Source organism: Anastrepha obliqua, chromosome 1 (genome assembly GCF_027943255.1).
Source record: "Anastrepha obliqua isolate idAnaObli1 chromosome 1, idAnaObli1_1.0, whole genome shotgun sequence".
Lineage (NCBI taxonomy): Eukaryota > Metazoa > Arthropoda > Insecta > Diptera > Tephritidae > Anastrepha > Anastrepha obliqua.
The window spans coordinates 181,456,729-181,469,304 of NC_072892.1; the positions used below are offsets into that span (position 1 = coordinate 181,456,729).

The 12,576-nt window shown below is 37.8% G+C and overlaps 1 protein-coding gene across 1 annotated transcript; it reads right to left on the reverse strand.

Annotated features, from left to right (window-relative positions):
• Window positions 1-685: 685 nt before the first annotated feature.
• On the reverse strand, window positions 686-10,827 carry LOC129235547 (actinia tenebrosa protease inhibitors). The gene is made up of 2 exons (XM_054869444.1): window positions 10,336-10,827; window positions 686-1,220 (listed from the first exon to the last, which is right to left on the reverse strand). The coding sequence occupies exons 1-2, from the start codon at window positions 10,427-10,429 to the stop codon at window positions 1,036-1,038; spliced, it is 279 nt and encodes a 92-aa protein (XP_054725419.1). The 5' UTR covers window positions 10,430-10,827; the 3' UTR covers window positions 686-1,035.
• Between the last annotated feature and the right edge of the window lie 1,749 nt (window positions 10,828-12,576).

Consider the following 12,576-nt stretch of genomic DNA (forward strand, 5'->3'; position numbering starts at 1 on the left):
TTAACACCAAATCACGACTGATATGTGATCTCTTACTTTGATAGCGTGTGACAATCTTGGCCAGCGTGACAGTGAAGAACCAAAAATGTCAACCGCAATGAAATTTCGCACATTAAAGCTGAGCCGTCGAGAGGTGGTGAGCGGAGAGGCAAGTGATGAGAGCAGCAGCATATAAATAGCGTGACGGAAAAGTGACAGGTCACGGTGACAGTTCTAAAACATATGCCATACACCATACAAACATATGTGCTCGCAAACTGATGTTTTTGCACAAAAATAATTTCGGTATCCGGTAGGAAAGTTGTCGCCAAACGTTTTACAAATTATTGGGAGAAATCATTTAAGTGTAATATCTATTCGCTGGAAGGTGTTGTAAAGAGGGTGGGTGCAGTTGAAGGGGTGATGCTTAGCAAATGCCTGGGGCGATGCTGGCGATTATTACTTACCGTCACTAATGATCAGGCGGATGTTGGTGTAGCTCAAAATTTTTTTGAATTTTTGCTAAAAGGAAAATCAAAAGTTGACGAGTATTGTTTAGTATCCCCTAAATCGTTACATAAATGCACTGCTGTGGAAACTTAGACAGAAAAAGTAAAATAAAAAAGTAAATAAAAACCAGAAAAAAAAATTGCCAATAGAAAGGAAGCAAGATTTTTGCGCCCAGAACCATTAAATGCTCGCCACATTTATTAGCAACGAAATATATTTTTTTATGTATACAAACACGTTTTACATATAAACTACATACATACACACATAAGTAAATATTTATATAAAATCTTAGGCTATAGAAATTTATGTACTAAATTTATTTCGTAATTAACTGAATCATTATTTACTGCACTTCTGCAGGTAAATATGAATAATTTTCCTGGCTTTTTGGCACTGCGTTAGTTTCACATATATACAAATTTGGCATTAAAATATACTTAAGGTATTTTTCGCTAATTTATCTATAAATAAATCAATAATTGCATTTCCATCGGACATCCAAAAAGGCATACATTTATATAAATTCCAGCTTGACTTCTCTACTTAGCCTCGGCAACGCCGCTCACAGGCTTCCTTTGTGCAAAAGCGATTCCGATTACCGTAGCAGCCTTTGTAGTTGAATTTTCTACAAACTCCTTTGTCGAAGAACCAGCGCGTCTGTGTGGCCGCATGTTCGTTCTTGCTGCAGAAGTAGCCTTCATTCTGACCCATGTAACAGTTCACTTGATCTGTGGCAGGGATGCGGCATAAAAGAGAAGAAGGTAATGTTGATTAATGTTTGCCAATTAAAATGCTAATTTTCAATCGCCATGATTTCATTCTTTATTAGTATTTATTATTGCTGTGTCTGAGCTTTCATTGTTGTTAATTAATAGAGGCTTGCCTTATTGGCCCTGATTATATTTAGAATACATTTTTGGCTTGTGTGGGAACTGAAAACTTAACTTACTCGAAAAAGTGCTGAAGGGGCTAAGTGAGTATCGAAATTTCAAAACATCTGCAAAACTTTTCTTTTTTTTCATTAAAATATTCTTTAATATCTAAAAAATTATATATTCTATATTTTAAGATACGTAAAACGTATAAATACATGGAGGAGTGAAGAAAAGGGTTTTAAGAGTTTTCTAGTTCTAGAACATGGTTCTGGTGAGCCATATCTTACGTTGCACAACTATAAAATCTCTGTAATAAGTGCCCAAAACAGTTAAACTTATCCCACGCTTGAGTTCTCCACCAACGTATACCACGTAGCTCAGCGTCTACGCCATCCAACCATCACAGTTTTGGTCTTCTTTTGCCCCTAATTCTCCTACATGCACCCAGTAGGATTTTCTTCGGTAGGTATGCTTCGTCTGCCCTTATAATGTGACCACCCCATCGTAGACCGTTAAACTTTATTGTCGTGAGAATATCGGATGTGTATATAGTCTTTGAAACTAGTGATTGAATTGTGTTCTCCAAATGCCGTATTTACAAATAGCACCAACAATTTTTCGCAGGATTATACTCTCAAAAACTTAGAGTTTCTGCTCATTGACCTATCTATATGAGACGTTTTTTTTTCAATTTCAAACGTTTATTAACAAAAAATGGTTACAAATTTAATCTTAAAAATAATAGCCATCGCTAGCGACACATTTTTCCAATATCTCAGACTATTTGTGGATCCCGCACCAAAAAAATGTGCCGTCTTTGGCCGCAAATCAATCATCGAGCCATTTTTTGGTTTCGATGCAAAGAAATGATAATCGGTAGCCGCCTAGTCTGGTGAGTAAGCCGCATGCACCAGCGGTTCCCAATCGTACGTCTCCATCAATTCTCGGGTCGCTCTTGTTCGATGTGGCGGTGCATTGTCACATTGTCAGTACATGAGGCATCCATATTCCGTCCTTTAAAATCAAACGTTTGGAAATGTTTTTTGGGTCAGTTCCAACTGCTCAAATGCATGCATGATGGCATCATTTATTACGTTTGACCATCATCTTTATCCAACAATGCTTGCAATATGGTGTCCTCAAACTTTTTCGGTGGCCGACCACGGTCCTCGTTCTCCACGCTAAAATCGCCACTTCGGAATTTTCAAACCACCTGAAGCACTGTGCTCTACTTAAAGCATGTCCACCATAAGCTTCTTTAAGCATTTGATGAGCTTGAGAAGCGTTTTTCTTCAATTGATAACAGAAAATCAACGATGTCCGCAAATTGTAGTTTAGAGGCACGAAATTTGACATTTTTAAGAGCGACAAAAATGTATTGTTGTATGAAACGTAACAAAAAATGCAATAAATATTGTTGACAGATGGCAGAAGAAAAAAACAAGTCATTTGGGAAGGTTTAAAAATACTCCTAGCGACACCTATGGACTAATAGCTGAAAGTCTCTTTTCGTAGATATATAGGTATGTAATATGGCGGGTCGATTTAAAAATCGCTCATTGCTCTGTGAAAATCGTATTCTAGGAACCATACCTCTAAAACGAATTCTGATGTCCCCCAATTTGGGTCGAACGAAAAATCCCACTTTGACCCATTTAGAGTGCTCCAATCGAGTCCAAATGTATGACCGACCGCCACTAACTTTGGACGGCCGATCCACCCATGCCAGTGGCACACCCCCTGGAGCTCCCATTTTTGGCCTTTACATGAGAAAAGAAACTTAAAAGTTCGACCCAAATTGGGGGACATCAGAATTCGTTTTAGAGGTATGGTTCCTTCGGCAAAGTTTCTTATTTTGACCCCTAGAATATGATTTTCACAGAGCAATGGGCGATTTTTTTGCCTCCCCACAAATCGACCCGGCCTAGCATGTATGCAGTTCGGGGTCCAATTTTCACTCGTAAAAACGTTTTTTTATTCAAAATAAGCTGCATTCATCAATGCAACGCTCATCAAGAGCAACGCAACCATTCCTGCACCACTCTATCATTTCCATACCACTTTTATAGAAAGATTTAGGGTCTTCTGACTTGATTGACTTGTAATTTACTAGTTTTTTGTCGACAGCGGCACCCACTTCGCACAGAGTTAAAGGCTCATGCAACATAAAGCCAATTCTTTTGATATCCTTACATGGATCAGCTAACTCTCACAACTTCACTTTTTGAACATTCAAACTGACTTTGTGGATTTTTTTTTTGATGTTTTCTGGGTCCACCGCCTCATTTGGTTGTCCACTGCGTTGTGCATCATCGGGTCTCTACGATCACGTTTGAAGTCAGCAAACCTTCGTTTTATTGTTGTTTCTGATGAAGCGCAGGCTCCATAACACTTTTCAAGCCATTGCTTCGCTTGAACGGCATTTTTTCCCATCAAAAAGCAGTGTAAAATTAAAACCCGGAATTCTTTTTGATCCATTGTTTTGAAAATAACGAAAGTTGCGTCACTCTTAGCCCAATAACTCACGAAATAATGAACGGAATATCATGAAATTTTAACGGCTGTTGTTATCTCGCAATAGTCATCTGATAATCCTGCGTATAGTAAATATGGCATGAACATATGATCGTCAAGAAGATTCGTTCTCGTTGAGTAGCGCATAATTTTACAATTCCCCGAAAAAGGATCTTTGCCGATTAGTGTAAAGAAATGTTGAGGAAATTCAGCCGCGGCGATTCAAAGAACGTCGTAGCAAGTAACGAGTCTTGGATCTACACATATCAACCATAAACATATCAGCGTTCGATAGTTTGGGTGAACAGAATAACGTGTGCTCGACAAGGTTTGGCATGACGGTTTAAATAACAAACTAAATACCTGCCTTCCAAATGATTTTAGCGCCCCCTAATGTCGTATCTGAGCGAACGCTACTTTCGCGTTAAAGAAATAGATGCTGATGTACCGCAAAAAAGCATTCTTGGTCTGCTTTTATACCTTTTATGGTATATACCAGAGACTTGCCTATACCTCCGAATAGCTTGGTCTCCACTTTTGCCGACGACACTGCCAACCTAGCAATTGGAAAAAGCTTTGAAGTTTGAAAGCTGCAGCCAAACTTCGAAATACAACAAACGCTACTGAGAAATGGACGAAGACTTGGCGCATAAAATTGACGAATAGCAAGTTCATGTAAGCTTCATCAAGAAAAATGTGAATGATTATTTTCTAACACTTCTAGGTGCCGCACTATAACATGCAAATACTGCTAAATATCATGACATAAGGCACGTTGTGAAGTTTCGATGGAAGGAGCATATAAAACTTCAACGGCATGAAATCCAACTGAAGATAATAAAAATTAAATGGCTAATTGGATGAAGAACAAAGAACAACTCTCTACATATAACAAAATACCAAAGTATTATAACTATAAACCTCTGGCGCGCAGTTATGGGGTTGCAACAGTCAAAGTAATATATATACTTCAACGACTCCAGAATAAAATCCTTTTAGATATTTTCAACTCGGTTTAGTTCGTTGACAATAAAAGTATTCATCCTGACCTCAAGATCTCGACGGTGGCTGAAGAAATTAAAAAACAAGCAGTTGCCTACTCCTTCAGACTTCAAAGGCACGTGAATGAGGAAGCTAGCAAACTCCTCAACACCTCAGGCCTAACCCGACGACTCCACCGAATCAACCCACATGATATGGCATGATGGCTTTTAACTTGAAGAAGGGACTATGAAAATCTTTCACAAAATTCTGTTTATGTTACCAAAATTATGCTGCAGTGTAACCAGTTGCAGTTTCACCAAACATTTTTATGTATTTTACATTGTATCTGTGTCCCTAATAAAAAAAAATAGCATGAGTGTTCTAACCGCGGAAGAAACACCACAAAGCAAATGGTCGCCTTTTTTCGGAAATTGTATTCATGTCGCAACTGTGCATCAGAGAAACTTAAAACAATGCGAGCTCACACGTATCGGCTAACACAAGGCAGTTTTTGAACACGTAAAATATCGAATTAATGTGGCATTCACCATTTTTTTCTTTTTCTTTCAGAAGATCGAAAATAAGATGCGAAGTCAATATTTTCCAACGCCTGGAGAAACTGTTGAAGGCCGAACAGCTGCTAAGGCTGAACAACTCGTTTTGGAAGTATCTACTTCTGACTGGCAAAGGCGCTTTGATAACTGGTTCGAAGGAATGCTGAAATGCTTTGACTTCCAAGAAGAATGTTTTGAAAACGAATAAAACCATTTTCATTTTTTTTTTTCTTTATGGCTCGGAGTCGGCATTTGTGGAAACACTGCAAGACGCACGCCATAAATAGGAGGAGGAGCTCAACCAAACACTTAACAAAAGTGTAATATTCGTCCATACTTTCATACAGAATATAATTGTGAAGATTTGCAGTTTTGAGCTCGTAAAATTTCTATACGGTGTGTGCCGAACTCTGAGGCAATGCATTAAATTACAGGATAGAAATATTTCAACATTTTTCTAAAATTCTTACATTTTGATAATGTAATTTTTAAGGTATATGGGCATCTTTTAGGCAAAAAAAAAACAAAAGTCCTGAAATACCGTACCGTGGTCTAATACGAGACCACCATAGCCGAATGGGTTGGCGCGTGATTACCATTCGGATTTCTGAGAGAGAACGTTGGTTCGAGTCTCGGTGAAAGACCAAAATGTAGGAAAAGTTTTTTCTAATAGCAGTCGCCCTTCGGCAGGCAATGGCAAACCTCCGATTGTATTTCTGCCATGAAAAATCTCTTCATAAAAATATCTGCCGTTCGGAGTCGGCTTGAAACTATAGGCCCCTCCATTTGTAGAACAAGAGCAACACGCACACCTCAAATAGGAGCAGGAGCTCGGCCAAACACCCAAAAAGGGTGTACGCGTCAATTATATCTATATAATACGAGAATAAATGAAATGAAATGGACTAGATTTTCAATTATCTTTTTGAAGTCAATTGCTTCGTATTTGCCAAGCAGAAGCAAAGCTCATCTCAGAGATTCCTTTGTGTAAGCGCAATTTAGAATATGAGTTCCAGAGTCACTGAAAAGAGTTGTAATTAGAAGAATATTACACAAAGCCCAATTTCTAAATATTAATTAGACACCACCAGAAAATGAAAACAAATAAACTATTTTTCTACAACACAATTCCATTTCAAGCCTTGCACAATTTTATTACCGGACGTTATTGAGCTATGCATACATACATTCATGTACATACATACATATGAATACAGGTACTAAATGACAGAAAATTACTTTTTTGTGCTAAAATAGATTTGGTCAAAAACCAAAACTAATAAATTTTATATTTTCATTGATGCAATTGAAAAATTTTCAGACTGCTCGTCTTTGTCCCCATACAACTTGAGTAGTTAGTTAGTATTTCTTATATTTGTTTTATTTTTCTCATCCAATTTAGCTTCACATTTGGTTTACCTTTAAGCCACAAGGCATTCTACAAATGCAATTTCTATAAATATTTTCTAATAAAAATTTTATCACTTTCTCATTATGTACTTGACACACAATTTCTGACAGTTTTCGATAGATGCGCAATTTTCGAATTTCCATCGGATAAGCGCTGAGCAAATACAGATGTAAGTACGGACATACATACGCACGAATGTAGGCGAAAAACAACAAAGCAAAGTCAATAAATAGGATTTATCTAATATTTGAAAGTATGCTAAAGATGCATTTGGGCACAAAGCCACAGCTGTTAATGGATATTCAAAAATAAATTTGTGTAAGTGCTCAGAGAACAAAAAAGAAAATTCAATACATTTAAATAGCCCAAGCGAAAATACTGAGATGAAGTAGAATTTCGAAACTAGAACATCAACTTTAAACTGGATAAGCTTGGCACTAATGATTTAAGTGATGAATCATTTTCTAGTGATTTTATTTATTTCGTGGCGGAATTTTGATGAAATTGTGATTTGGCTCCTTATTAACTCCCGAGGAGGAAAAATGGTGTTTTGAACATTAAAAAAAGATGAAACTAATTACTATAGCTTAGTTTGATCAGTCAGATATTTCGCTGATTCGACAAAGACCAGAAGATCTCCTTAGTTTCGCCAAAAGATTAAACGGAAAGTGGGCAATGGTAGCCCTGTTTATATTGCAAAGTTCTTACGACTTTAATTAAATAAATTTTTGATTTCCTGGGCCTAAGTATTCATCCATGAGGGGCAGAGCATAAAACCAAATTAGCTTAGTCGCGATTAGAAAAATATTGGGTATTGACGCTGAAGCAGGCGGCCTTGATCCGGTAACGGGTTGTGATCCTTGATCAGGAAAGTAGGTAAGTAAGTAAGTTAGTGACGTTGAAGGTACTGCTGGGCCAACCAAGGAGGCTTTCACATTGTACTACTTTTAAAGAAAGACCCAACAGTTGTATAGCCCACAATCTACTTTTGGGAGAGTCAAGAAATAAATTCTGATTAATGCGAAGTGGTTACCTCGCTGTCATTGTAAATACACCCATTAGAGTTAAGGAGGGCTTAGTTGAACCGGAATACTCTTTTCTTCTTACCTCCCCTAGACTTTGTTGATAGGTAGAACGCAGGTAACACTGCTGGTCGGTTTGCCGCAACTAATCAATGGTGGGATTTAAGGGTTGGAAATTCGGCTATAACACTTATCATTAATTACATCACTGCTCAAAAATTCCGGACTTATCTTAACGAGTTGGCAGAATATTTTCGCATCCATTTGATGTGAGCGCCAGGGTATAGTCACGTGAAAGGGAATTGAGAGGCAGAAAAATTAGCGAGATAGGGGCCTACCATTCGCCTCTCTCTTGATATGGAGATTGTGTGTACCTCTCTCAACCAACAGTAGTATTGCCACTTCAGTCAACATGAGATGGGTTCATAGTCTGACATGAAACGATACAGAAATAATTTGTCCAGTAATGACATCAGGTGCCCAAAGGCGCTACTTAATCGATGAAGAGAAAAATGTATCTAAGTATGTTAGTTGCTTTGATCACAGGCCTTTGTCTCCTAGGTCGATATCTCCAAAGATTGAATGCACCTCATTTCGACTTCTACAGATGCTGCACGTATGTCACTGTCTTACATGGCATGTCACTAGGTTTAGGTACTTTGGCTCATCGCTTTTGAACGGTATTGATGACCTTAGGGATATAAGAGCCAACCAGATCAATGGGATTGCACTTAAAATAAAATGGCTTAACGTGAAGCAAAAAAACTACTGCTGTGGTATCAAAATGGCTCGGCAAGGGTCTAAGTGAGTTTAGTTAAAGACTGACCGCTCCTTCTACCTACCTAGTTCAACCACATAGACCTCTGTTTGGAAAAGGCTGCAGTAATTCGAGAGCTTGTACGCTGAAAGCCCATCTCTAAATAAAGTACTGTGGCTGTCTTTCCGTTAATTCTTTTGAATCCGTCTGAGATGGCGATGGAACCGGAATCCTTATCTTCTTTTGAATGTCTCAGTTATTAGAGAGACACCTTTCTGAAATTGGCACAATCGAGTTGTTGTTTAGTTTTCGTATATTACTGTGGTCGAGTGGCTGCAGTGCCAATTGCTTTGCTAGACTGGTAAGTAATTTTGGATTAATTTTTTAGTATTTGAGTATTTATTTCTTTTATGCAAAGAAAAAGTCAAAACCAATGATTTGCTATTGTAATAGGAGGCAGTTTGAACCTATGCGGCTCTGTGATCGACCTAACAACGCCCTGGGGCGAAAAGCCAAACTACACAGCTGACATTCTGGTTAATGAACTGGTAGTTGGTGGAAGAAGTAGTACTACTTTTTTGGCCCAGAGCCCGTTTTGCCACTCCCTTCTGCAGCCATGAAAGCCACGGTTAGCAAATGGGTTACTCCAACCAACAAGCGAGAGGTTGGAGATGGACTAAACAGATGTTACCTGTTATTTCCGATTGACTGTCGCAAATCCTTCTGTCATTAAGCAGAGGGTAGTGCAGATGGCTGGTTGTACTAATGACGGGTCACTTTCTGTGAGCGAAGCGCATGGTAAAGATAGGCATCTCAGACAATGTACTCTGCCCAGCTTATGAAGAGGAGGATGAGACGGTGGACCACTTCCTGTGCGTCTGCTCCGCCTTCGCTCGAATCAGGCTCCTTGGCATCACAAGATCTACTCAGATTTCTTCGAGGTCGGGTTGATTTAAAAAATATTAAAAGGGAATCCGAGTGCCGTACAATGGACTTAATTAATGTATGAGTGCTGCACTTGCTAGTTGTGCCGACAAAAAAAAAAACAAGTACTAGTCAGAGAGTAACTAAAATTCTACTAGTCATATAATCATCTGTTAGAACTGTATGGAAAGCCAACATTCTTCGATTGGGTTGTTCTAATTTTTGTTAGATTTTTGAACAAGAATATTTAATAATTTTTATTCGGAGTTACTTTAATTTAGTTTTAGATTAAATCCGATATTCAAATATTTAATTATAAAAAAAAATCATACGAAGTCAGGCAACAAATTTTATTGCATAATAAATAATAATTCTTTGAACGTTCATTTATCATTCATTTAGTTATTTTTTAGTTAGTTCAAAACTGCTCACTTCTGTTCCAAATTGGCCTAGATTTTTTTGCATCTATTAAAATCCAGAAAACACTTCAAAACACTTTTGTTTTGTAACTGAAATTTCTAAGTAAAGTTAAAAATTTGGAAGAAACTGAATACTTTATTAATATACAAAACTATATTATCGTCTGTCTATGCTCAGCATCTACTAATCTGCTGATCATTCACTCCATGCTGATATGTGACTCACAGTCACAACCTATATATCCATACTTAAGTGTGTGCGTATGTATATACACCCGGTTTTTCGTACTCGCATAAACTCATTGCCGTTTTTGGACTGACACAGAAAAAAATGAAAGCATGTTGTCGAATTTGTCAACTAAATTTCGGGACCATTTGCTTACTCAGTTCCTTGCAATGCGCATTGTGTTCCGCCTGCGTCATTGTGCTCATGGCCAACGCCATGCAAATGACAAATACGATCGCTGTTGAACGCATGTTTCGGCTTTTGCTTTCTTTTTGTCCGCTGTTCCAAAACACCAGATGCCAAAAGTGAGCAATTTTGTTGGGAAAAGACGCGATCAGCGATGGCGACACACAAATAGCCAAACAGACAAGACAGAAAAAAAAATAAACAAATGCAATCAGCAAAGCTGCGCGGCGGGAATGCGGCAGTTGATCGCGCGAGCTGATGACCGGTTGACAACAACGTCAACAGAATTCGACTAAAGGCACTTTGGATTTGCAAAATCTTTGCTGACCCTATTTCACTTTTTTTCTTTTGCTTCTGTTTAGCAAATATAATAAATCAAAAATTCGCCTTTAGCTTTAGTGCAAAATGCTTTGCCGCGTATCCGCTTAGCTGCTTAGTTAATTGCAGTGCCACGAAACGCAAATTCTAACCGTCAACTGAGGCGTTCGAGTGGCTGTCTTCCGCTTTTATACCAATGTTCTGCCTTTGTTATTGTTGTCGTGTACATATGGGGCAAAGTAGATATGGCGCACATACTGACACATACATTTAAGTGCAAGTAATGAGGAAAATTGGAATTTTTCGTTAAGTGAATTTTCGAAAAAATTTGAAAATTATGAAATTTACCGAATGCCTCTGAAGTGAGCGCCCAGTGGAAGTTTATACAGCATTGGAAATGAAATGAGTGTTGTTAAGGGCCACAAAGAAAATGAGTTTGCATAGTTGCATTTTTTAGTTTCTATCATTAAGTTGGTGCGTGGAAACCTGTAGGGAGAAATTAGGTAGTAGGGAAGATGTATCACCGTCTACGGGTTGTGGCGCTGTGGTACTAAGATCGGAAAGTGTTTCTTAACACTTTCACCATTTTTGTTTAAGAAAAGCCAAGGTATTGTGAGAGTACTTCAAGCAAGCAGATATCATGGTAAATTCTTGAATAATAATGCCGTATCGCCGACAGTTCGACCTAAAAGATCTTTTGTGCCCTAAATGTCTTACATAAACACGGTTTTTATGAGAAAATTTTCGTAGCCTAGTAAAGTGATCATAGATTCTGTGCTGTGGTTTTTTTAAATTATATCAGGGTGTTTATATAAACAATAGACTTTTTGTTGCCTGATTTTAAGCTAATCACTTTTGCTATAACTGATATTTTCAGGTAGTACTTAAATCTCCATCCATAAGATTTGGGTTCATAGCGCATATAAAATGCGTAGTATGACAGCACATTTTTGCCAATACAAACAGTTGGTATGAAACTCGCAATGTGAATGAATCACAAAAACCAAAGTGGGACCACCGGTAAAACTACGAGTTTTGCAAGGAACCATTGGATAGCACTGCAAGTGCACATAAGAAGCTATAGAATAGATGGGTAAATAGCCTCACATTTTTAACACACATCTAACATCTTTTATTTAAGTGACCCACTTAACTGAATGCTTTTAGGATCACTGCCTCCGCTTCACTTGTGGGTATACTTTATGGATGCTGAGATACTTATCTTTGTTGTAGATAGCGCAAATGAATATGCCGCACATGCTGAACATACGGCATTTGTCACAACAACAGAGTAAAATGTTTTCTTGGAATTTTGTATATTACTGGCCATGACACATCGCCTAATTTAGCAGCAAAGTGATCAAATGGTGAACCTCTAAGTGGGGAATATATAAAGCGGTTTCTGACGTCTCACGATGGCTACAATGAACAGTTCATGCCTTATGATGGCGCAGGTACTAAAGTCAGTAATGGTTATAGTCCTGGAGAAAACATTTATCTCCTCTTATGCTCCCATCAGGAACGTACCGAGAACCACAATGCGGTGCTTAATGACCTTTTCAATGTCCCATTTCTTCACCTGAGGTATTGTTTCAGCATAATCAGCATACAGTGGAATCCGATGAAAAAATAAAATAAAAAGTTATGACCAGTAAATATTTTATAATAAATAATATATTTGAAATTTTTAAAGTAAAGCGAATCTTTGATAAAAAATTAATACTAATTAAAAATTAAATATTTGTATGGTAATAACTTTCCGCCCTCGTAAAAGAGGTGTCGCTGCTGATACTATTTTTGTGTTCGCCTTAGTCTATACTAATATTATAAAGAGGAAAACTTTGTTTGTTTGTTTGTTTGTTTGTAACGAATAGGCTCAAAAACTACTGGACCG

Coding starts and splice junctions, on each gene's coding strand:
- LOC129235547 (XM_054869444.1), bottom strand. CDS start 10,429: ATGCGTTCAACAGCGATCGTATTTGTCATTTGCATGGCGTTGGCCATG. Junction 1,221..10,335: donor TGCGCATTGCAAGGAACTGA/GTAAGCAAATGG, acceptor TCCCTGCCACAG/ATCAAGTGAACTGTTACATG.